The sequence below is a fragment of the Eptatretus burgeri genome, chromosome 3, assembly GCF_056783735.1.
Source record: "Eptatretus burgeri isolate ZD-2024b chromosome 3, Ebu_testis_v1, whole genome shotgun sequence".
Classification (NCBI taxonomy): Eukaryota; Metazoa; Chordata; class Myxini; order Myxiniformes; family Myxinidae; genus Eptatretus; species Eptatretus burgeri.
The window spans coordinates 5,877,300-5,903,317 of NC_140963.1; the positions used below are offsets into that span (position 1 = coordinate 5,877,300).

The following is a 26,018-nucleotide window of genomic DNA, read 5'->3' on the forward strand; positions in this document are numbered from 1 at the left end:
GGAGAAGTTGATGGAAAATGTGAAAGATGAGGAAGTTGTTGTGGTTGGAGGAGACTTGAATGGACATGTGGGAAGGAGTCCAGACGGTTTTGCGGGAGTCCATGGGGGTTATGGATATGGTGTGAGAAATGGAGAAGGTGAAAGGATCTTGGAGTTTGCTGATGGAGCTGATTTGTTGCTCTGTAATACTCAATTCCAGAAAGCGAATAATAAGCTTATTACATACACGTCAGGTGGGTTGGCGACAACCATTGACGACCTGATGGTGCGTCAGCGAGATAGGGGAAACCTCCGGGACACAAAGGTGATCCCAGGGGAGGAGACTGTTTCGCAGCACCACCTGGTTGTCTGCGATATAAGGGTGAAAGGTGCACGGAGAATTCGGCGGGTGAAGTACCAACCGAGGATGAAGGTGTGGAGGTTGAAAGAGGCGACAGTGAAGGAAGCATTAAGAGAGAGGCTGAGTATGGTTGAAGATGATGTGGTTGAGCTTGAAAGTGGTTGGATGTCAATGAAAGATAGTCTATTGGGAGCCGTTGGTGAGGTATGTGAATGGACAAAAGGACCACCGAGGCACTCGGAAACATGGTGGTGGGGTGATGAAGTTGGAAAGACGATTGAAGAGAAGAGGAAGAAGTTCAAGGAATGGCAAAAGGCAAAGGATACGGTGGAAGAAGAGGCTGCACATGAAAGTTATAAGGAAGCCAAGAAGGCTGCAAAGAAAGAGGTTGCAAAGGCGCAGGAGGCCCATAGGAAAATGTTTGGAGAACGCTTGGATTCGGAGGAGGGTAAGAGAGCGGTATTCAGGATTGCTAAGCAGATAGCGAGAGAGAGATTTGATGTGACGGGGGTGAGTTGCTTGAAGGATGAAGTGGGACAAATTGTTGTGGATTCAGATGGAATTAAAGCGAGATGGAAGAGATATATGGAAAGGCTGTTGAATGTAGAAAATGAATGGGATAGAAACATCGAGAGTAACCCAGTTTTAGGACCAGCAGAGAAGATAACTGAGAAGGAAGTTGAGGAAGCTATAAGAGCAATGAAGAGTAGAAAAGCAGGAGGGCCGACGGGAGTTGTGGGAGATATGTTGAAGGCAGCGGGAAGTTGGGGTGTGAAGAGAATGACAGAGATCTGTAATCTGGTGGTGATATGAAAGAAGGCCGCATTCCAGTGGATTGGGAACTGAGTACCCTCGTCCCTCTATACAAGGGGAAAGGTGACCCTCTGGACTGTGGCTCCTATAGAGCAATAAAGTTGTTTGAGCATGGAATGAAGGTATTGGAAAGGGTGTTGGAGAAGAGGATAAGGAAGAAGGTAAAGATTGACGAAATGCAGTTTGGATTTATGCCAGGAAGAGGAACGACAGATGCAATTTTTATTGTAAGGCAGTTGCAGGAGAAGTACATGGAGAAGAGGAAGAAGTTGTTTTTTGGGTTTGTTGATCTGGAGAAAGCATTTGATAGGGTCCCACGCAAAGTAATGGCATGGGCATTGAGGAAGTTAGGAGTGGAGGAATGGTTGATCAGAGTAGTGATGGCCATGTACGAGAGAGCACGCACAGCTGTAAGGACGAAGGATGGGAACAGTGGTGAGTTTGAGGTGAGGGTAGGAGTGCACCAGGGGTCGGTACTAAGTCCACTTCTATTTGTAGTTGTGATGGAGGTGCTGGCTCGGAGGGTAAAGGAGGGTTTACCGTGGGAGCTGCTGTATGCAGATGATCTGGTGTTGATTGCAGAGAGTATGGATGGACTGAAGGAGAAGATGAACAAGTGGAAGGAATGTATGGAGGCAAAAGGTTTGAAGGTGAATATCGGAAAGACGAAGGTGATGACGAGTGGTAAAGCATGTGGTGAGGTGGAAAGGACTGGGAAGTGGCCGTGTGCTGTGTGCAGGAAGGGTGTCGGAGTGAACTCCATTCAGTGTACAATGTGTGCTGAATGGGTTCATCGAAAATGTAGTGGGGTGAGAGGGTCATTAACCAGTGTGGCAGTGACATTCAAGTGTAAGGTGTGCATCGAGGGAGCTTCAGATGAAGGAATTGTTGAGTTGGATCTTGGAGATGGTGTGAAGCTGGAAGGGGTGAAAACATTTTGCTATCTCGGAGACATGCTGAATGGAGAAGGTGGATCAGACTCTTCGACGGTTGCCAGAGTGAGATGTGCATGGAAGAAGTTTCGGGAACTGAGTGGCGTGCTGACGAAGAGGGGAGTGTCGTTGAAGCTGAAGGGAAAGGTGTATGCTTCATGTGTGAGGAGTATGATGATTTATGGGAGTGAGACATGGGTACTGAACATGGAGCAGCAACAAAGGCTGGAAAGGGTGGAAATGCGAATGGTTCGGTGGATGTGTGGAGTATCGTTGAGAGAGAGGAAGAAAAATGATGACTTGCGGAAGATGATGGGAATAGAGTCTGTGATGGAGGTTGTGAAGAGAAACAGGTTGAGATGGTTGGGTCATGTGTTGAGGAAGGATGAATAGCACGCTTGAGCATAAACAGCTGTCACAAAAATTAGCTCATGAATCGCGGACAATTCAGCAGTTTGAAATTGAATAATACGTTTCAGTTCAAAATTGCAGCTCGGGCGACAAGTGAATACCCGGTTACATCGCCAAGCGAACGGGTCCTGTTTCATATGGTGAGGAAGTGTCAACTGGAGGAGTTTAGCAGATGTGGAAGTGACATGCCGACCAGATCAGACACCGAGCTTCGACGATGTCATCAAAAGTCATCAGCGATGTTGATTTCTTAGCAGAAGTGGAGGAAGCTCCTGAACATCAGGGGAGTGGCACACATATCTGAGGAGAGCAACGTTAACGTGGATGAAATTGAGGGCCCCAAGGTCAACATTGTTCCAGAGGCTGTCAGGAGGTGCTACCCACAAAGAGATCGAAAACCAAAACAACCAAATTGCTGTGGCTGTAAAAATAATTAAATGCCAAGCATGCAATGTACAATGACTGCAGTATTCATTGCTCTCATTGACATCTTGTGCACTACATAAGTACGTAAGGCCAAAAAAAAAAATGTTGCATTGGCGTAACGGGTCACTGAAAAATAGGGTAGGTCGGTCGGGATCTTTTTTTTTTTTTTTCCTAATAAATCCCTCCCAAAATCTCCCCCGGCTCGAGTACCACCCTTTTTGTCGGCGGGTTCTGTCCGAAACACTTCCGGGTTTTTGCGATCGCGATCGCAATCAACAAGATACTTGAAAACGATAGCAAAACGACAAAAATAGCAATAAAATAGGGTCGGCAAAATTTTACGATAGCAAAAAAACAAAAAAAAAACGTAGGGTCGGCGGAATTTTTAGGGTCGGGCGGGTTACGCCAATGCAACATTTTTTTTTTTGGCCTAAGGCGTAAGCCATGGGCATTTCTGGAGAATTTAGGATTACAATTGTTCTTGGGGGAGGCTTTAAAAGGGTGTTAATTGTCTGAGGAGGATGTTTAATGTATTGTTATGTTGCGTCTGTGCATGCGTGGAGAGGCCTGGTGTGCGATGGTCGGATTAAAAGCTTGTTCGGCAATGGCGGCGTTCTGGTAACCGGTGTTTCTCTTTGCCTCTTGACACACGTTTCGGTTCGGGAGAACTGAACAAGCATGTGCTGCATAAACCCCTGGCAGATCGCTACCATTGAATGGACTGTTGTATCACTGATGGAAATGACATACCTCGGGCTTGTGAATGTGCAGGGTAAGTTTATAATGATGATATTTGCTAGTGATCAGGTCGGAAAGGGGGGCGGGAGGGTGAGGGGGAGCTGTGAGAGCTGTGAGGACTGTTATAAATGTATTGCTTGTTTGGTTCCAGAGCCACCAGATAAATTATACTAGATTTTTGCATCTGTTGGTAAAAGTCGAAGCGTGTGTGTGTGTGTGTGTGTGTTTATTATCTTCACTGTCGTCGCCAACTGTATTAACAGGAAATGATGAAAGGAAATCAACACCTTCAGCCTCATCCATGGATATTTCTCGTATTTCCTCTAGTTCGGTGAGTCCGAATTTCATTTCAGGAACAACAATTATTGTTAACCATCTTCAAATCGCCACCCTTTCATTGAAATGTTGAAAATTACATTGAATTACTGATTATGTGCAAGGATGGCAGGTTAAAAGTTTCCGGTGAGCCGGATCTCTCTCACTCTCTCACACACACACACACACACACACACACACACACACACACACACACACACACACACACACACACACACACACACACACACACACACACACACACACACACACACACACACACACACACACACACACGGCCTCGTTTAGTATTCATACGTCATTTTGAAAGTCACGTATTAAAAGTAACTTTTGCAGTTGAAGGAATAATAACTTGTGCAATGTGCATGCAATTAGCATCACACCAGCTGAACAATGATTAGAGGTACATGTGTGCAGCTGGAAAGAGGAAATGCAATGCAAAAGCTCAGCTTTCATACTTGAAGCTGTATCCCGATCGCAGGTCGCTCAGTGGAGGTACAGCATCCAGGAGTTTAAAGCCGTAATTGGGGTGACAGGCCGATGTGCCGTGGTCCAGATTGCATGCCCATTGGATGTGGATGGCCAGCTTGCCTCCCTGCAGGCAATTTCAGCACAACACATTATGTTTGCAGTGCAAGTTTCGTATTCTCCACGAATGTTTTGTTTCTGTGATTCCACTAGTCTCAATTAAATATCGACTTTGATACTTCTGCATTTCTTTTGGAGATGAAGGTTTGGCTTGTAGGAGAGCAAGAACACAGAATGGACAAAAACATAACAGAACAAGAAAAAGGAACCATCAGAGATTGCAGACCCTCGCCAGAACTTGTTTTGTGTGATGTATTTTGTGTGGCATTTGTATACTGGTGTGTTACGTAATTAACAAGAGACATAATTAGAACTGCCACTTTGTAACTGCTGGGAGTGATGACCGGGTAACAAGACGTCCTGCTTTGATGCAACCCCACTTTGATGGGACCCCTGACCCTGACCCATGACTTTTTTATTTATTATTCAATTGAATTTAGAATAGGATTAAAATAAATTCAATTCAAATCAAATGGAAGACCAAATAGGTACAGTCCTGCATTGGAGTCATCAGTAGGAACCCGAACAAGCAAAAAAGCAAATAGGAAGTCATCACGAGGAACCTGGATAGGATTCACATTTCAGCTGCCACTCCTCGACCCTCAAACCCATGCAGAAACAGCCAAGTAAACACCATTCAAAAAACAAACAAACAAACAAAAAAAACCAATAATAAACCATCTCAAAAATTAAATAATTCTGCCTGCCAGACCATGCGTCTGATCAAGTTGAAATTTAAAACAAGTATTCCCTATCTCCACAAGATCATAAATGTGAAGTTTCACATCAAATGATTAAGCAGTTCCAGAGAAAACATCATTAAATATTTTTCTTCCATCCAATATGGCTGCCAAACCATGTGACATCAATTATTCCTTCACAAACTCATACACCCATTGCTTGGGGAACATTTGTTTGAAGTTTTCTCTCGATTTGTCTAGCCGTTCTGGAGAAGAAGATTGCTTTTTATTGGTTTTTCAGGTAAATCCAATATGGCTTCCAAACCATGTGACCTCTGATGTCATATGTGTGAACCTTTTGTTCCTCGTGGATAGGCAGTCATGCGTGCAAAGTTCCACCTCAATCTGTTGAGCGACTTCAGAGAAAAAGATTTTTGAATAATTTTTTTTTTAAACACAATATGGCTGCCGAATCACGTGACCGATGACATCATCAAGAATATTTATGTGGACCATTTTATCCCGAAATGACCCTAAAAAATTTTCATATTGATCGGATGTGGCATTCTGCAGATGCAATTATGACGTCATAACGAAGGCACCTATGACATCATTAAAAAAAATCACACTTATTTCCCATGAGGAATACTTGCTGTGTACCAAGTTTCAATTTTTTTCTTGGTGCAGTTTCAGAGGTATAAAAGTCCAAAGTTTTTCCATTCTTCCAACATGGCTGCCACACCACGTGACCAATGATATCATAATGACATTCTGCTCGAGTAGTTACACCTCTGGTTCAAATTTCGTCTCAATCCGACAAGCAGATGCGGCGAAAAACACAAGTTCTGTGCGAACCTTCCGGACCCCCAATCTTTGATAGGACGGAAACCACGGGGTAACATTCCCAGGTGAGATTGCGGGAGAGTGTGTCAGAGTGGTGCTGAGGTGTCGTCCACCAGACGGCGGTCTCCTTGGGTTAACCTGAGGCGGTCCCTTCGGGTGGGTGCCTGGAATGTCCTATCCCTAAGAGAGGATGATCACCTGTCTCTGTTATCATCTGAGCTCAAGCGTCTGGACATCGGTATTGCAGCTCTCTCTGAGGTTCGGAGACCGAATTTCAGCGAGATGATGGTGGGTAGTTACCCTACTGTTGGTCTGGTCGCTCTGATGGTTACCATTCCCAAGGAGTTGCTGTAGCTGTGTCCAATAAGCTGACCCCAATGATAATTGAGGTAACACTGGCCAACGAGTGTATTATGAGACGAAGGATTCGTCACTCCTTAGGTGTCATTTCCCTGGTCTTTGTTTCTGCTCCGACTGAGGCGAGTGATCTCACTGTGAAGGATGCATTCTACGCCACGCTCGAGTCTGTGGTTGATCAGTACCCCAGACGAGATACATTTCCAGTCTTGGGGGATTTCAATGCATTGACTGGAACTGACAGGGATGGTTATGAGACATGTGTTGGTCCCCATGGGTCTGGAACTGTGAACCAGAATAGCATTAAGTTCCTTGACTTTGCAAGAAGTCATGGACTTAGGGTGGCTGGTAAATGGTTTCAGCGCTCACAAGCTCATCGCTGGACTTGGTATTCCAACGCCAGCGGTGTGACAAAGGAGATTGTCCATGTGCTCGTTGATGGTCGCTGGAGGATGACCCAGAACTGCAGGGTCTACCGGAGTGCTCAGTTCCTCAATACTGACCACCGGCTTGTTGTTGCAACTCTGAAGTTGCACCTTAAATCTTGGAGAATGGTACCATCCCAGCGGAGGCTGGATGTTGGCAAGCTCAAGGATGAGAGAGTAGCTGAGGAGTTTCCAAACAGGCTGAGTGGACATTTGGGGTGTCTGGGTGCTTTGGGGGGTCCTGAAGAGTTGTGGAGTGCCTTCAAGACCACCGTCCTTGATGTTGCCGGTGGATGTCTTGGAACTCACCGTAGGGCAAAGAAGAACTTTGTCTCTCATGGGACACTGGATACCATTGATCAGACTCGCAGGGCCAGGCTGAATGGCAGAGCTGAGCTGTTCAGGGAGCTGAGGCGTAAAACTGTACGTGCGCAAAGGGTAGACAAGGAGGCCTAAGTGCGAGGAATCTGTGAGGGGGTAGAGCATCACCTGTGGTCAAGTGATTCTCATTCTGCTTACAGGGGAATTCACACTTTGCTTTCATCCACGCCCATCCCTCAGTGTACTGCAGTTAGAGCAGAAGGTGGTAGGCTCTTGGCAGAGGAGTCTGAAGTGGAGGCCCGCTGGGCCGGTTATTTTGAGCGGTTGTACCAGGCTGATCCACCAGCTGTCGAGTTGGATGTCAGGGGTGTTGCAATCCTTCTTGCTGACCCTCCAAGCAACTGTGGTCCACCTTTGCTTGTGGAAACACAGGCTGCGGTGAACCAGTTGAAACGGGGTAAAGCTCCAGGGATCTGTGGCATCCATGCTGAACTTCTCAAGGCTGGTGGAAATGCTGCACTCATGTCATTGCATGCAGTTCTGTGCTCTGCCAGGAACACAGGCATCATCCCAACTGATTGGAAGAAGGGCCGTGTTGTCCCTCTCTGGAAAGGGAAGGGTGATCGCCAAGACTGAAACAACTACCGAGGGGCGACGCTGCTCTCAGTGCTGGGCAAGGTCTTTGCTCAGATATTTCTTGATAGGGTTCGCCACCATCTGCTTTAGCACCAGCAGCTTATGTTGATCTCTGTAAACGTTCGATTCAGTGAATCGCGATGCTCTCTGGAGGATTCTTGGTCTTCATGGGGTGCCACCAAAACTGATCAATCTGATGTCTGAACTCTACTCTGGTACTGAGAGTGCTGTGCGATGTGGTGGTACCATCTCTGACATTTCCAGTTATTACTGGAGTTCTTCAGGTGTGTGTACTGGCGCCCACACTTTTCAGCACTTGTATGGACAGGATTCTTGGGAGGATGTCAGAGAGATCAAGCTGCGGAGCATCGTTTGGGAATGTCAAGATCTCTGACCTTGATTTTGCAGATGATGCAGTCATCTTTGCAGAGACTTTAGATATCCTTTTGGGGGCCCTCGAGGTGCTGAATGAAGAGTCTGAGCCACTGGGATTATGGGTTTCCTGGGTCAAAACGAAGATCCAGGCTTTCAGTGACATCTTGGATGCTGCTGTCCTGTCTGTGCCTGTTTGTGGTGAGGATGTTGAGGTCATGGAGAGATTCACTTACCTTAACAGTGATATTCATGTCTCTCCTGGCTGTGAGTCAGAGGTCAAGAGACGTCTGGGTCGGGCCTGGGGATTCATGGATTCACTGGATAATGGGGTGCGTTGCTGCCGCTGCCTGTGCGGGAGGACGAAAGTCCGAATCTTCAGGTCCTTGGTGTTTCCAGTCTTGCTCTATGGATGTCAGACTTGGACTCTGACCAACGATCTGAGATGGAGACTCAATTCCTTTGGTACCAGTTCTCTTCGGAGAATCCTTGGCTATCGCTGGTCGGACTTTGTGTCCAACGAGCGGTTGCTGAGAGAGACTCAAATGAGATTTGTTTCCTGCATAGTCCATGAGCGTCAGCTGCGGCTGTATGGACATGTGGCTCTTTTTCTTGACGCTGATCCTACTCACCAGATTCTCTCAGCGAGGGAGCCTCGTGAGTGGAGGAGCCAATGGGCCGACCACGTGCCTCGTGGTTGCAGCAGGTTTATCGGCATCTCAAGGAGATGGGGATGGGCCAGGCATCTGCCTGGGGGGTGGCCAGATGGAGGCCCCTGGAGTACCGGCGGAAAGTGGACGCAGCGACGCGCTGCTCTGGCGCATGCTCCCATACCTGACCTGACCTGTGTGAACAAACAAACAAACAAATAGACATATAGACAAACAAACAAACGGACCCAAATGCAATACCCTCTCCTTTGGTGAGGGTAACAAGTAGAACATCGTGTGAATGGGAGAAACACACAAACAGAGGGACACTTGGAAGAAGAATGGGCATAATGAAGGGGCCCAACCAGCAGAGGCAGACCCACAATATAATAATGAACAAAAAAAGAGCAATCAGAGATTGCAGACCCTTGCCAGGACTTTTTTGTGTGGTGTGTGGTGTTTTGCGTGGTGCATTTTGTGTGGCGTTTGTGTACTGGTGTGTTATGTCATTAATAAGGAACATAATTAGAACTGCCACTTTATAACTGCTGGCAGTGATGACCGGTTCAGCCATTTCAGAGTAGATTTTTGAAGATGTTGTTTTTAAATTAAAAAAAACAATATGGCTGCCGAATCACATGACCGATGATAAAAAAAAAATTTCTGTGGACCATTTTATCCCTGGATGACCCACAAAAAATTTCATACTGATCGGATGTAGCATTCTACATATGCAATTATGACGTCATAACGAAGGCATCTACGATGTCAAAAAAAAATCACACTCATTCCACATAAGGCGTACTTCCTATTTGCCAAGTTTCAATTTTTTTTCTTGGTAAGGTTTCAGAGATACAGAGGTCCAAAGTTTTTCCATTTTTCCAATATGGCTGCCAAACCACGTGACCTATGACATCATAATTAACATTATAACATTCCACACGAGTCGTCGCACCAATGGTGAAATTGTCGTCTCACTCCGACAAGCGGTTGCGGAGAAAAACACAAAAGTTCTGTGCGGACAAACAAACAAACAGACAGACAAACAAACAAACAAACAAACGGACCCAAATGATTTACCAACTACTCAGTCTGTGTGAGTGAGTTGGGAGTGTTACATTTGGTGTGTAAGACCTGGAATGGCGTCCCCCACAGAGATTGGAAATGGAGATTAGTATACCATTACCAACCGTACCACTGGACATGTTTCAAGCAGATCTGTGTTGTGCTGAACCTGATAACAGATGAAGTAGCCGGAACGTAAAGCAGGATGAACTTGATTTGCTTAATAATGAATATGCTGGAGAGTAATACCCCACATCTGGAGGATGAAAATGAAGAGGGAAATCAGGAGGCTCTGGTAAACATCCTTGAAAGGGTTGTCTTACCTTCCGGGAAGTATCAGTAGTAACAGTGAGACGAGTCAGAAACATGAACAGAAAATATCAACGTCGGCTGACTCCAATAGATTGTCAACCCCCCCCCCCCCCCCAGCCAAGTCTCCTCAGTATCTAAGTGAGAAGCCTAGTGTTGGCTTAACGGTCCAGGTGGCAGGCTTAAGATATTAGAGTCTTGAGTTCAAGCCTCTGTCAATCCATTGAATTAACTCCAGGAAGGTTGACTCAGCCTGCCATCTTTCCTAGGTTGGCAAAATGAGTACCAGTGTTCTGGTAACGGGAAGCATTGCATCGTCGGCACAGTTGTGCCCCCAGAAAAAAATAATGCAGCCAAGCAGCCACAGGCTGCATATGAATAAATAAATAAAAATATCAGCGAGACTTCAAGATATCAGACCACGTTACCTTACCAGGACAGAAGGAGAAGGAGGGATTACCATTCATGAGTTTGATTCATCAGATATAAACGAGTTTGAAGAAGGGCTACAGTGAGGAAGAGGTTGGAGAGGCTGTCTTTAGAGCAGTGCAACCCAATCCGAATGTGAGGAGTTCCTTGGAAAGCTGCCCATCTTTGATTTTACCAAATCTCAGTCAAATTCTGAGATCTCATTATCACGATAAATATTCTGCTGAACTTTATCAGTTGTGTGAGTTGAGCTGTGTGATGCAAGAAACTAAAGAAACCCCACAGGATTTTATTATCCGGGTCCTTGAACTGAGACGTGTCCTATTGGCTTCCAAAGAGACAGATTCCCTAATAAACTATGATCCAGCACTAGTGCAGAGAATAATGTTACATGCCCTTCGAACTGGATTTGTAATTCAATTTTTGTGGAGCTGAAAACTGAACTGAAAGATGTACGTATTTCAGATGAGGAGCGTATCGAGAAGGTGAATGATACAGCATGACAAGAGGAAGTGAGGAATTCCAAGTTTGGAAGCAGGCTGAGATCCAAAGGAGGTGCTGAATGTGCCGCCATTGAAGAAGAACATGTTAATAATCCTGGTATTCCTCAGCCTGAACAATCCCCCCCCCCCCCCCACAACCAAGTATCTGCAGAAAACCAACACAGTGAAAGATGACGTCACTGAAATCAATAAGGACTTGGGGACTGTAACTTGGGATAGCTAGTATTGAGGAGTCACTGACAGCAAATCCCCAGTTTGAAGGTATAAGAGGGCCCATCCATGGTTTCAAACCCGAGAAATGGCACGAGACAGCCCTGCCACCATTGTGTCATCCACCCACGATCAAAGAAACTGTCTCAGCAATTGATTCAAATCACCAGTATCGGGAAACGGCGAGTGTGCTATGGATGGGGCCAACCATAGCTCGCAGTAAATATTGCAGTAGCCCCAACAGGAAAACAGATGACGGACAGTCTGAGATAAAGTATGTCTCTGCAACCTGTCTAAACACTGCTAGAAGAAATAGGGTGTCTAAATTAGTTGGTGGAAGTTGCATATTGACCTGTACACTGAATGACTTTGAGGTCCAGGCCCTTTGGGATACCGGTTCTCAAGTAAGCATTGCAAGCAGAGACTGGTTACAAGATAATTTGCCAGACACCGTTGTTAGACCAGTGAGAGAAATGCTACAGGATGCATTGCAATTAAAGACTGCAAATGGAAGCCCAATTCCATTTGAAGGATGGCTTGAAGCAGAGTTTAAGCTTTAAAATGGTGGCAAAGAAGAGTCCATTTTCATCCCTGTTTTGGTCAGTAAGAGACCGGTGACAGACCCGATAATTGGCTCCAACATAATTTCAGACTTGATGGTGAAGAACGAGACCATGTCTGACAATATACAGTCGTAGTGCCACTGGAATCATTCATTTCTTGTTTTCCAGAGCTGAGTCGATCACAAATATATACAGTGATGCAGTCTACCAGTCTGTTCAGAATCGAGAAGAGGGACCATTTTCTTTCCGTATGTCCAGGGCATCGGCATACTCAAATTCTTCCTGGGAGAAGAAAAATATCCCTCGTTCTGTTCCTTCTCATCCACTCGTGGTAAAACCACCAGCACTGTTAAAACATGACCAAAAGCAGCGCTGGCCAGAAGGGTTGACAGTGAAGCGCTTGTTGAATTGTCTGCCTGGAGTTTCCACAAGGTGAACATTCGAGCTTATAATTCAAGTTAACATACTATTGACCTACCTGCAAGGACCCCCCTCGGGACGTTAGCTTTCATTCGCTCGATTGCCTCTACGAGACCCGAAGAGGTTGAGGAAACCTCGACAGTGACATGTGAATAAGGGTGGGATCCACCAGTTGATTTGAATCATCTGAGAGATGAAAAAAGAAAAATTGCTCAAAAAAATGCTGCGGCAGAGAGTTCAGTGTTTTCAAAGGACTCCATTGACATTGGGTGTATTCCAAACCTGCAAATGGAGATAAATCTACAGGATGAAAAACCGTACAACAGAGGTATTCTGCCCTCCCACCTCCATTATACCAAGAGGTCAAAGCCGACTTACAGGATTTGTTGGACCAAGGCTGGATCACAAAGTCTGATTCCCACTCCTCTTCTCCTGTCGTGTGCGTGAGGAAATGTGGTGGTTCCTTACGCTTATGTGTGGACTTCCGACAGCTGAATCAAAAGACCATAGTGGATCGGTACCCAATCCCGTAGGTACAGGATGCCTTGAACGGTTTGGCTGGTTACTCTTTTATTTTTTCCCTCCAAACTTTTAAGCCAGGGAAAGGCCTACCACCATTTGGGCTAACCAACGCCCCTGCTGCATTCCAACGGTGCACGGAGGAATGTTTGGAAGGACCACGAGATAACATCCATCGTTTACACCAAGCCATTTGAGGAAGAAGTGGAGAATGTACGAATGGTATTGCAACGCCTCAAATCCTATGGCATAAAGTTTCGTCCTGACAAATGCAATGTGTTCAAGCAAGAAATTAGATATCTCGGAAGAGGGATACAAAATGGGCAAAAAAGACAGTGTCGCTGTGTTAGCCCTGAAACAACGAAAACCTACCCATGTTGGGCATTTACGGAAGATACTTGGTCCAATTGGCTATTATCGCCGATACATTCAAGATTTCTCCAGAATTGTGAAGCCACTGTATGATTTGCTAGAAGTTGAGTCATGTGAGAAAACCAAGTCCAAGGCCTGCAAGAAGACTAAAGTCAAATCCAACCAGGCCCCTTCTCGTCATCCTATTAAATAGAATGATTTGCATCAAAGAAGTTTGAATAGCTTGATTGATGTCTTGGTCCAGTCACCAGTGATGGGTTATCCACGCTTCGATGAACTGTTCATTTTATGCACAGACACTTCGAAAGATGGTTGAGCGGCTGTGCTGTACCAGGAGCAAAATGGTGAGCTGCGCGTGATTGGCTTTGGCTCTCGAACTTTGTCTCCTGCTGAGAATTACCACCTTCACTCAAGCAAACTTATGCGTGAAACGGAAGTACCTCGTTCGGCCAGTTTGAATCCCTATGGAGCCAATCCTGTCCAACTACCCTCTTGAACTTGTATCGATCGACATCCTTCATCTCGAGGAAAGCAAAGGGGGCGGGGGGTTTGAATCCACACTACTAGTGGTTGACCACTTCACACAGCATGCCCAAGTGTATGCCACAAGAATAAGTCTGCCAAAAATGCTGCTGATAAATTGTTGAATGAGTTTGTCCTCAAGTATGGGTTCCCTTCAAATATTTTACACGATCAAGAAGGTGAGTTTGAAAACAAAATATTTAAGTAACCAACTAGATTGTCTGGTGTGGGGTAATTACAGGACAACACCCGACCACCCACAGGCAAATGGAAAGGTCAAGAGGATTGAACAAGGAAATGGAAAGGTCGAACCCTAATAAAGATGATTAGAACTTTACATGACGAAGAAAAAGGAAAATTGAAGGACTCACGAGATAAAATTGTGCATGCCTATAATTGTATGCAACACGAGGCGACAAATTAGTCTCCATTTTCCTGCTATTTTGGACGTTCACTGAGACTTCCAAGTGACCTGTTGTTTGGGTTTCAGCATGATGAACCAGTTAACAATCATTCTGACTTGTAACTGACTGGCATCTGCATATGGAATGGTGTCAAGGCAATCCAAAAAGAGTGCTGTCTCCAACAAGCAGATATATGACAGGAAAGGAGACAGGATTCTTGGTGAGGAACTTGACTCTCACAGTGTACCAGGAAAAATGCGTTCTTTTTGGGAAGAACAAGTACATACATGTTGTTGTTTGACAATCGAGTTCAAACCCAGTATTCAAAATCAAACTGGAAAAGGGGTATGGCTATGTCAGAGTCCTCCACAGAAACCTGTTTATGCAGTGTGAGCACTTACCTGTTGATCCAGAACCCACGCCACGGAAGAAGGAGGTGAAACGGAGGCTGTCAAATAGAGGGCAACTCTTGAGGACAACCAGTCGACTTCCTTGGATTCTGATGATGGAGACATCAACATTGTCCACCACCCAACAATTGACCTTGGGATCGGGGAGCAGAAATTGCGGGGTTGTGGATGCATGCTGGGATCCTACGCGTGTGTTGTGCGTGGTTATCGCCTCCATTTTTCTGTTCCATATAATTGTCTCTGTTACTCCTTTTCAGAAATAAAGTGATTTACCAGCGACTCGGTTTGTGCGAGTGAGTTGGGAGTGTTACAGAAGCAGGTCACTCGAAGAAGGGAAGGAAAGCTGCCACCACCGGAAAAAAGGAAATCCATATGTTGTTTCTCTTATCGAACATTCTCTGTATATTACGTACGTACATATAGTGACATAAATCCCTCCCTCGCCCACTTTTTACGCAAACTGTATGCAAACTAATCTGAAAACTTCCCCTCCCCCCCCCTGGAAAAAGTATTAAATAGAAGGCCCTTTGTGTGCTAAGTATGATGGAAATCGTTTGTAACGTGCAACTGACCTTGTATGACATCATTGAAATTCCCGTGCATGAAACAAACTCTTCATGTAGAATTTACGATGCTCAGTGAAGTTTTACTGGCAGGGATCAGAACCTCCACACAACTTTTGCTTTATCTTATAACAAACACTCAACAACCCTCAAAGGCAGAGAATAAAGAAGGCTGGCAGTTTGGGGGCTTTTGCTGGAGAGAATTCTACATTCTTGTACCGAAGCATAAACTCGGCCTCGGGTGCTTTGGAAAAGCTCGTGACAGACCGAGCATTTCATGCTCAGACAAGTCACAGCCCTGGAGGAAGTTCTGTCGGAAAGCCTGTCTGAATGGACTTCCCATGCTCTCCCTGTAATTACTGGTAGCTCAGTGTGCAGAAGTGCTTTATCACTGCTTAGCTTTTTTACATTTCAAAACCAGTTGTCATGGCATCACATGTGTAAGTCATGCATACAAAATGTATGGATACATGGTACCTGCTTTGAAGGAACGAAACAAACTTCACCATTGAACGGTAAATACATGAATGTGGGAGAAACGATTAAACAACGAGATGGACTAGATGCAACCAGGTGGATGTGATATGACATTGTACCTGGGATGCCAGCTTGCGAAAATTCTGCCCAGCTCTCAATACCACGTCGCCAAGACGAAAAATCGGACAATAATTGTCCGTGTCCGGATTATGGAGGCAGTTGTGCAGGTATTTCTTCTTCACATCATCTTTCATGTTACTCCTGGGAAGCCACACAAATAAAACAGCAAGTCTCATCACGATTTACTAGTACTCTCACAACACCTGTTTCTCCACCACCTATGTGCGATTCCTCATGCAATTTGAGGTTGTCACAATATTTCTGAGGAAACCAACCATTTTAGTGATTTGGGTGACAATATTAATTTTAATTGAAACAATTTTAGCCATTTGTGGATTAAATCATGGTGGTATTTAGATAAGAATACAATAAATAAATATTATTTATTCACTACATTATATACATAAATATTATTTATAAAATACATTAAAAATAAGCATTAAAATAATTGATTGGTGGTTGCGAGGATACGCAGTGCAGCATGTTAAAATCGGTTGTTCATGACAGTTTGAGTCGATGGTTAGATGGAGGTGCTGTGTCATGGACATATCGACAAAGTAACGTGTTTATCGCTTCATATATTATCATAGAAAGTGGTGTATGATTAAAGTTCTTCAAATATAGTAATACTTTAAAGTAAAGTAATTAAATAAGTTTGAATAAGGATATTGCGTTGCTGTGTTGACCGATTGTCTGGACACAACTTTGAGGTTGTGGGTCCATTGATGTTGAGTAATCCACTGATATGGACCTGTGACCGGGATTGTGGATCCGCCGTTTGGAGAGGTTCTGGGCTGAAAGGATCGAAACCTCGATGATAAAGAGTGTCCAGCTGATTATCCGGGCAGTTGGAAAACCATTCATTTGCTTACAGGTTAAGGTTCTTACTTTAGGTAAGGGAACTAGTTAACATCATTTACAGAAATGCTTTAAATTATATTATACTTCAGGAATATCTGAAACTGTACAAGTGTGTGTGTGTGTGTGTGTGTGTGTGTGTGTGTGTGTGTGTGTGTGTGTGTGTGTGTGTGTGTGTGTGTGTGTGTGTGTGTGTGTGTGTGTGTGTGTGTGTGTGTGTGTGTTGTTAGAAAGAGAAAATTTTCAAAAACCAGATGTGTGACGATTGACATTTCGATTGGTGAGGCTTCTCCCACTGATTTGTCATTATATTTTGGTGGAAAATCCATCATACTGTTTCTTATATATTGATATATTTCTTATGTGTTTAGTTGCATCATTTTCTTCACATGTAATATAGTCACCATATATATATATATATATATATATATATATATATGTATATATATATATATATATATATATATATATATATATATATATATATATATATATATATATATATATATATATATATATATATATATATATATATATATATATATATATATATATATATATATATATATATATATATATATCAGAGAGTTGGTGTCAAAGCCACCCAATGCTCGCCTGTTTATACATTTATCGTTTTTAAAAGACGAGTCTAATAATATTTTTTATAAAGCATTGCAGTGAAGTCTGATCCAAATAATTTTAAAGCAATATATGTATTTGTATATTGTAATCAGTAAAAAATAGTGTGGTCGATAAAAACATGAGAAAGGAAATAACTTGCTCCAAAAACTTTAATATTTTCACGCTCACGCTGACGCTGACGCTCACGCCGAGGGTATCGCTATAGCTCTCTGTTCTTCGAACAGGCGAGCTAATAAGAATCAACGTAACAAAATGAAAGGTAAAGCAGGGCAGTCCCCAGCTGAACTAGCCTCCCTGGGGATTAATTCTCCTCGGAGGATTTGTGTACCTTGACAAGGTAGTGCTGTAGTTTACTCGGATATACTGGCTGTAGGAGGTGGCCGTTCTGGGTTAGCCAATGCGGAACAATTATCCGAATGCAAAGTGCGTAAATATGGGATTTGCAAATCTTGTCCTATATTTACCACAAACAGTACAATTAATTGTACAGTAACGGCTAGATCTTACAAATGAAAAATAAAACCAAAGAATTAATTACATGTAAAACCTCAAACGTCGTTTATTTATTGACTTGTAGCAAATGTGCGATGCAGTATGTTGGTGAAACAATAATGACATGTAATGTAAGAATGAATGCACACAGGAGTGACACGAGTATCACAGATAAAACTGCTTGTCCACTACTCACTCATCACTTTACATATGGATACTGTAAACATGCGAGCTTCAGTGTTCAGGTTGTACAAAAGAGAAGCGGCAATGGCCGAAAAAAGGATGGGATGGAAGATTAAACAATCACACAATTATGTAAGCAGAGAGAACTTTTCTGGATTAAATAATTCTTTAATATTGGATGGATGGGAGGTGTGCCACGAGATAATTATTACAAACATGATTTGTAACATTTTCCTTAATGGAGCATACAACATCAATAGGCAGGGTTGGAATGAAATTCTCATAGAAAAAAAACAAAAACAAATATAAATATAAATATATAAATATAAATAAATAGGAAAAATTCCTGTGTGGGCCAAGTGTGAAAAAATTCTGATTCAAACTCAAGGACCCTCATGACATCTATGGTGACAGCCTACTGAGTTATTGAGTCTTCGGATATCCTCAGAATTTTCTCACACTAACACTGCAAACTTTATAATGGCTGATGGCATGATTGTGTGTGTGTGTGTGTGTGTGTGTGTGTGTGTGTGTGTGTGTGTGTGTGTGTGTGTGTGTGTGTGTGTGTGTGTGTGTGTGTGTGTGTGTGTGTGTGTGTGTTACAGATAAACCTCAAATGCAAGTATAAAAAAACAGGAATAAATTCCTTCTTGAGGCGAGTATTTTGATATTGATATATGTACTTGACAGTTCAAAAGTTTTGGAACACCCCCGTTTTTCCAGTTTTTACCAAAATTTCAGCAGTTCAAGTCCAGTGAATAACCTGAAATGGTACAAAGCTAAGCGGTAAACTGCCAGAGGTTAAAAAAAATAAGTTTAGGTTACCAAAAACTGAAAAATAATGTAAATTTCAGAGTTGTTAAAAAAAAGCCCTTTTCAGGGAACAAGTAATGGGTTAGCAACTGCAGATGTTCTGCAGCAATGGAAGTAAATTAAGCCTTGAAAGTTGATGCAAACAATCCCTACAGGTGTCCCAACTTTTGTTGATTAGTTACAAACCCTCTGTCCATATAAAAGCAGTGTTGGAACAGACTGTGTTGCTCTACCCTCTGAAGCATTATTTGGACAATATTGCACTGCAGGAAGTAGTATATTGCAATCAAAATTGCGAGATAAAGACAATTAACAAAGGAAGACAGACAGACCATTATATCCCTTAAAAGTGTAGGTCTTTCCTTTCGAGAAATTGCAAAGAAACCAAGGTGTCAGTGAGTACAGTTTCCTACACCATCAAAAGGAACTTGGAAACTGGAGGAATCTCTGACAGGAAGAGGTCTGGCAGACCCAAAGCCACAACACAATCAGAAGACAAGTTTCTGAGAGTCAACAGATTGCGTGAGAGGTGGCTCACAGGACAGCAGCTTCAAGCACAGCTTATCACTGGTTGAAGTAAGGAAGTCTCAGTTCCAACTGTGAAGAGAAGACTTCGAGCTGCAGGTTTGACAGGTCGAGTGGCAGTAAGAAAGCCATTGCTAAGATGGCAAAATAAGAAAAAGAGGCTTGCCTGGGCCAGGAAGCACCGCCAGTGTACTACTGAAAACTGGAAGAAGGTCTTATGGACCGATGAATCAAAATTTGTAATCTTCGGTTCATCACGCAGGGTTTTTGTACGCCATCGAGTAGGGGAAAGGATAGTTCCTCAGTGTGTGACACCAACTGTCAAACATGGAGGAGGAAGCGTGATGACCTGGGGCTCTTTTTCTGGATCCAGTCAGACACTTGCACAGAGTGACTGGCACCCTGAACCAAAAGGGCAACCACAGCATAGGAGGAAAAAAAAGACAGGTGAGGGGTGGAGGTGGCGTTAGCAAAGAGAAGGATATGATTAATGACCGAACACGAAAAAATTAAAAAGGTGACACAACAACTGTACACACAACGACACAACAGAGTTTACAACGACACAACAGAGTTTGTAAAGCAATCCACTGGCACATCTGCAAAAACTTTGACATTCAAGTTCCAGAAAATGTGTGGGAAAATGAACCAAAAGCAATCACTGAAAACATTGAAGTACGACTTAATGATCCCATCGGGCGTGGACATCGAAAACTAAGCATTGCAACCAGATATCATACTTGGGTACAAAAAAAGGAGAAAGCATTGCTAATTGAGGTGTGAATACTGGTGATTTTGGACTAATGATGCAGAAATCAAGAAAATGACCAACCACCAATACCTCAAGCATGAAGTGAAAAGATCCTGGAAGCTGAAGAATGCCAAATATTTGCCAGTGATGACGAAGAACCTCACAAAAATATTAAAATCCATCCCTGGGAGTATCACTACAAACGAACTACAGCTGGAAGCCGTGCTGGGCCAAGTCGCGATCCTGAAGAGAGCCCTCAACACAAAACTTTGAAAACAGAAAACTTCACAGCTTGGTCCGTGAATTGTGACCCCTTTCCGAAATGAAGGTGGATACTTTGGGCCCGCCCTGGAAGGACTCCATTCCACATTCTGAAACCCGCATAGGTAGATACCAATCAACGACACACACACACACACACACACACACACACACACACACACACACACACACACACACACACACACACACAATCGTGCCATCAGCCATTATATAAGTTTGCAGTGTTTGTGTGAGAAATTTCTGAGGATATCTGAAGACTCAATAGCTCAGTGTGCTGTCACCATATATATGTCGTGAGGGTCCTTGAGTTTGAGTCCCAGGTTGAGTCAGAATTTTTTTGCACTCGGCCCACACAGGAATTTTTCCTGTTTATTTATATTTCATGTATTTATATATATTGTTACGGCTGTGGAAATTCGCAGACCACGATAAAGGACCTTAGATCAGTTATGACGATAAGTATATGTGTAGTTAGATTTCCCCACCGTTGTTTAGAGGGAATTTCCGTGTTCACAGGGCTGTGATCCTTTGAGTTAGCCGTTTTTCTTTTCTCTATCATTATTTTGGACCAATCATCCCCCAACAATCAAATCGCCACCACCAACATCATTCCCAAACAACTACAACTCAAACACCACCACCTTCGCCTCTTTACCTCCACAACTCCACCCCACAAACATCGCTTCATCGCCATTCTCAAACGACGCCTGCCAGCAACCAAATCGCCACCACCAACACCCTTCCCAAACCACCGCAGCAAACTCCCACCACCTCCGCCTTTCTACCACACGTCGTACCATGGGCTGTGAATGGGTTCCTTTCGCCTCGAAAAGCGGATCAGGAATGACTTTTCATCCATCCAATGGCTGAGCATCAGGTGGTGTAGCCCTGCCTCCAAACCTGCTGTGATCCAGAAATCTGCATATACGCTCCTCCCTCGGCCTATATTAGCACGAGCACAACGCAGCTCGCGGCAGAAAAAGTGGGAGCAGTGGAGTGGCAGCAGCAGTGTTGGCAGTCAAGTGTGTCGGTCGCGGCAGTCAAGCCTGGAGTCGGTGGAATGGAAGTCCAGCAGTGTCGACGGGGCAGTCAAGTCGAGTGCAGTGTCGGCGGGGCAGTCAAGTCGGGAGACGGAGCTCGAAGCCGACGGGAAAGGCAGACGGGGGCCGAACGCCGGAGAGAGCTCACGGGCCACACCAGGGGTACAAAGCCAGGCGCAACTATGCTGACAACGCAGCTTGCCCGCCATCGCACCACAAGGGCACGGGTAAGACCCTTCGGTCTCGTGGACCTGGCCGCTCATCCAGGTTCCACGCACATTTGGTCCACGAACCTGTCTGCCACCCTTGCCTTTGAGGGTGGCTTTTTCCTTTGCTTTTTGTGTAAATGCATGTGGTGGTGCTGTCTTATAAGCAGAATTGTCTAAGTGTGCATGTGAAATAAAGACTTTCTTCAGATGTAATTCTTGCTTTCATTGCTTTGACTGTTATACGTGCATGATTTTCTGTATGGCTGTAAATACGTGCCTTGTCTGAGTGTGCAATAAATGTGCTTGTCGAACTGTTCCCCGTTTCGTTGCATCCTTTCCCTTGTTTGAAAGTTCCATCTTGCATCACGGAAGGAATTGGAAGAGGGGTGTAAGCACCCGGTAAATAATCACGTCCATCGGGGCCGGCGATAACACCGCTCGGTTATCACTGAAGCACGGAACGGACCGCTTATCGGTTTGTGTCCTAGGCCGGCCAGCGGCGAGGTACGATCGCCCGGTTAACTACCCACGCAGGTACTTAGTTAGGTCGAGTTTGTCGAACAACCCTATCGTGCGTGGGTGGCCGATTGGCACGATTGCAGTGGGGTCGAAACACCCACCCGTGACTAGCTCCTGGCGGTAGTTCCAGGAGGGTCACGACTGAATTGTCCGTTCCGGTGGGCGACGCAGTCGCGATTCGAGTTTCGTGGCGATCGCACGCCGGGCGGACCGAAATTCGTAACAATATATATACATATTCGATGAAAATTTCATTCCAGCCCTGCCTGGAGATGTTGTACGCTCCATTCAGGAAAATGTTACAAATCTTGTTTGTAATAATTATCCCGTGCCACACCTACCATCCATCCATTGGGACCATATTATGTGCAGAGTGTTGGTGCTGCCTAAGCAGTCTCCTTGGCTACTGGGCACAATACTGGAGGGGTCGCCACTCCGACACAAGATACCAGCAGGCTGGCACTCACTTTGCCGACCTCAGGAGGATGACAGGCAGAGTCAACCCTGCTGGTATTAATTCAACATCTGAGTGGGATTTGAACTCAAGATCCTAGGATGCCAAGACCACCACCCTATCCATTAAGCACACCTACCTGTGCACATTGAAACGAGCAAAACGCACACTGTTTTTGATCAGGATGGTAAAATTTTCAGCTCCAGGTAGCATTGGTCTCCTAGAATGGAAGAGAAGGATTGAAATCGAATGAGATAAACTTATTCAAGCCTTTTGTGATCAAAGGCCAATTTTCAACACACAAAGGAAATCCAATGATAAGGTAATTTGGCAAAAGAATGAAGGGTCCAGAAATACATTTTCAAATGTTATTTGCAGTCATCGATCATTCTCACTCATCCTTTTGGTACCATAAAGGTGGTATTCGTTCATAACAATTTAACGGAAATATCACAAACAATGGTGCTGATAATTGTGCCTTGCCAATACATCTTTTTATGGAAGTGGCAACGTAATAAAGGCGGTCTTTATATTGGGTATGGTAAAAAATGGAGGGGACAAGTGTCAGAAATAATATAGTTGGCATCTGGAAAATGACTTGTGTGTTCCTTTTAAATATAAATACGTCATGCAATGGTTGCTTTTGGAAACAATAAATATTTTAAAGAATTCAACTCGAGCGAAGTCGATGGCACGCCGTCGCAAATCGCCACGCTTCCCACCTGAAGCAAAGATAAAGGGTGGCAAAAAGTTCCACTGGGAATGTGACCCAATATCATATTTGGAGTTAATTTCCCCCCCCCCATTTTGACCCCTGTGAACCAAAGTCACTCACTGTCTGGGGCATGAATCAGGGGTCAAATCCATAATACCGTTGCATATTTCATGCACCCTCCAATGTTGATTGCTTATACAGTTTAATTTTTAAAAAGTGCTTTAAAATATACCTGGAATTGCATTTTCGGTATTTCACCTTTTGACTCCGCCTCAGTTGGCCATTTTGACCCATTTTCTTTTTTCAAAAAGCATGGGGATAAAGATACTGTACACAAAAATCAACGCACTAGCACACTTAGATATACCCCACCCATTGTACTGAGCAACAATGATCAGGGTTTTTTAATTTTAATTTTTAAAGGGAAGAAATACTGTCGTCGTTTTCAGAAACCTGCGTGATGGGCCATCTTCCAGTGGACACCAAGATGTCACTTCACACGTCTTTCTCTTCTTGTCAAAGTTAATACATCGCCCTGTGCGAACACCTAGAGGGAACAACCATCAAATTTAACATTAGGAGGTGGAAAGGAGTGGGGGTTGGGCAACAAGGAATCCTGTCTCAACTCTCCTAATTCTGACCTAAATGATGGGTCTAAATGAGCTATGATTGATTGTCTTTGTATTAATGTATTCCTGATTCACAAAGTGTCAAATGGAATATCATGTAAGTGCTGAAGGGTATGTACTCCACAATTATTTCTGAGGGCCATGAATATCGAGGGGTTTGTATTACTTCATTCTTCACTGAACTTTATTTTCTGATTGAACTATGAACTATGAAGCAGTTTCTGATTGGCTGGATGAGGGAAAGACAGTGGAAATAGTATATCTAGACTTCAAGAAGGCATTTGATAAGGCACCATATTGGAGGTTCTTAGCCAAGGTGAGGTTTGTGGAGTGGCTGGTCAGGTAACTAATTGGATTGCAAACTGCCTTAGTGATAGGAAGAAAAGAGTGGCTGTGAGTGGGAGGATGGATATAAGTTAATTTTGGAGTACCTCGGGGCTGGGAGGATACAAGTTGTCGTGTACTTCAGGGATCGGTAGGAGGACCATTATTATTCACGAGCAAGTTGTCTCCTAACATTATTATTCAGGAAGGACATAGATGCCATAGAGAGGGTTCAGTGCAGGGCTACTAGATTGATTCCAGACAGAGCTAGACTTAGCTATGAGAAGCCGCTGAAGGAGACAGGGCTTTATACATTAGAAAGGATGTGGTTACGAGGAGATATGATAGAGATTTTTTCACGATGAGACAAAATATGTGCAGAAGATTTGTTCAGCAAAATAGGCAAAGATAGGACCAAGGACCAAAGCCTGATAGTGAAGAAGAGAAGAGTTAAGATGGCAGTAAGGCAGGGAGGGGTCTTTCACTCAGAGAGTACTTAACACATCGAATGGTCTCCCTGGAAAGGTACGAGCAGAAGAAACAGTAGATAAGTTTATATTGGAATTCGATAGGGACTTGGAAGTATTGGAGATAGAAGGGTATGGGGATGTTGGCAGGAATTGTGAGTAACGTGAGTATGGATGGGTGATTACGTGCATCTGTACAGTGTCGTGTTTGTGAGAGGGTCTCATCAAGGGATAGTATATGGTTGGTGTTGCATATTCTTCACACCCTAAAACTGCCTTCGTCCACCACCACCCACCCCCCCCCCCCAAAAAAAAACACCAAGTCAGTCAGTATGTAAACACTCACATCTTCAATGAAACTATACACATGACTTTGACGAAACTTGACCACAACCTTCATCACCCGTGATGCTAAAATTAATCGTCCTATTTTCACCATACTTTGGATAACTTCTGAGGACCAAAGGCCTCCTGATGCCTTGCAAATCCCATCAAAAAATTGCATATTAAGTGAGTAAATTTAAAGGTCAAAGGGCAAAATGATTCCGGGATCGCTAATTTTGACTTTTCAAATGGTATTCAATCGATTTCCATGTAACTTGGTAGGAATCATCTTTGCATGGTGCTTTCACAAATTTGTTCAAACTATCGGCAAATTTATATATTTCGTGGGTCATCCACACCTACCAGTGATTCTGAATCTACCAGAGTAAAGGCCAAGTCACACCTTGATGTTTTAGCCAGCGTATGCCGATTTTTGAAAAATTTGTCAAACGCTGGCACACGTCGAATACGTTATGGGTAAGTTTTGGAAACATTGAGAGCACGCTGAAAAACACTGCCATACGTAGTAGTACGCTGGCTTTCATCGTTGTACTTTGCGGTTGTCCTCAAATTTTAGCATGCTTGAAATTTTACGACGTATGCCAGCGTATGACTCACAAGTTCCGCTACGCTGGCCATAAGTTGTAGGCACGTTATGCGATCGTTGACACACGTCGACACACGTTACTTGTAAGTTAATCATCAGTCGAAACACGTCGAGGTAATGTTTAGCGTACCCGAAACTTATTTCTAACCAATGAGTAACGTGTTGTAGGCACATTACGCGATCGTTGACACACATCGACACACGTTACTTGTAAGGTACTCATAAGTCGAAACACGTCGAGGTAATGGTTGGCGTCAATGTTCCAGACTCCCTGGTTTTTTTTTATTTATTGATTTTTTCTTCGGTATGACGGTGATGTTGACACTTCGATTTCTAGTGCGGTTATGATTTAAATCGTTGAGCGGCAGCCTATTAATTAGATTATATTATAACCGCACTAGAAATCGAAGTGTCAACATCACCGTCATAC

At 43.9% G+C, this 26,018-nt stretch overlaps 1 protein-coding gene across 2 annotated transcripts in view; it reads right to left on the minus strand.

Moving 5' to 3' along the window:
- The window catches only part of LOC147029330 (P2X purinoceptor 3-like), an 80,676-nt gene that overhangs the window by 13,405 nt on the left and 41,253 nt on the right, over positions 1 to 26,018 (minus strand). For both annotated transcript variants that reach the window (XM_085872307.1, XM_085872306.1), the window contains exons 6-9: positions 23,691 to 23,784; positions 22,662 to 22,742; positions 15,754 to 15,895; positions 4,455 to 4,591 (exon numbers count right to left, since the gene is read on the minus strand). In XM_085872307.1, the coding sequence (XP_085728433.1) occupies positions 4,455 to 4,591; positions 15,754 to 15,895; positions 22,662 to 22,742; positions 23,691 to 23,784 (454 nt within the window). The remainder of the gene's footprint in view (positions 1 to 4,454; positions 4,592 to 15,753; positions 15,896 to 22,661; positions 22,743 to 23,690; positions 23,785 to 26,018) is intronic.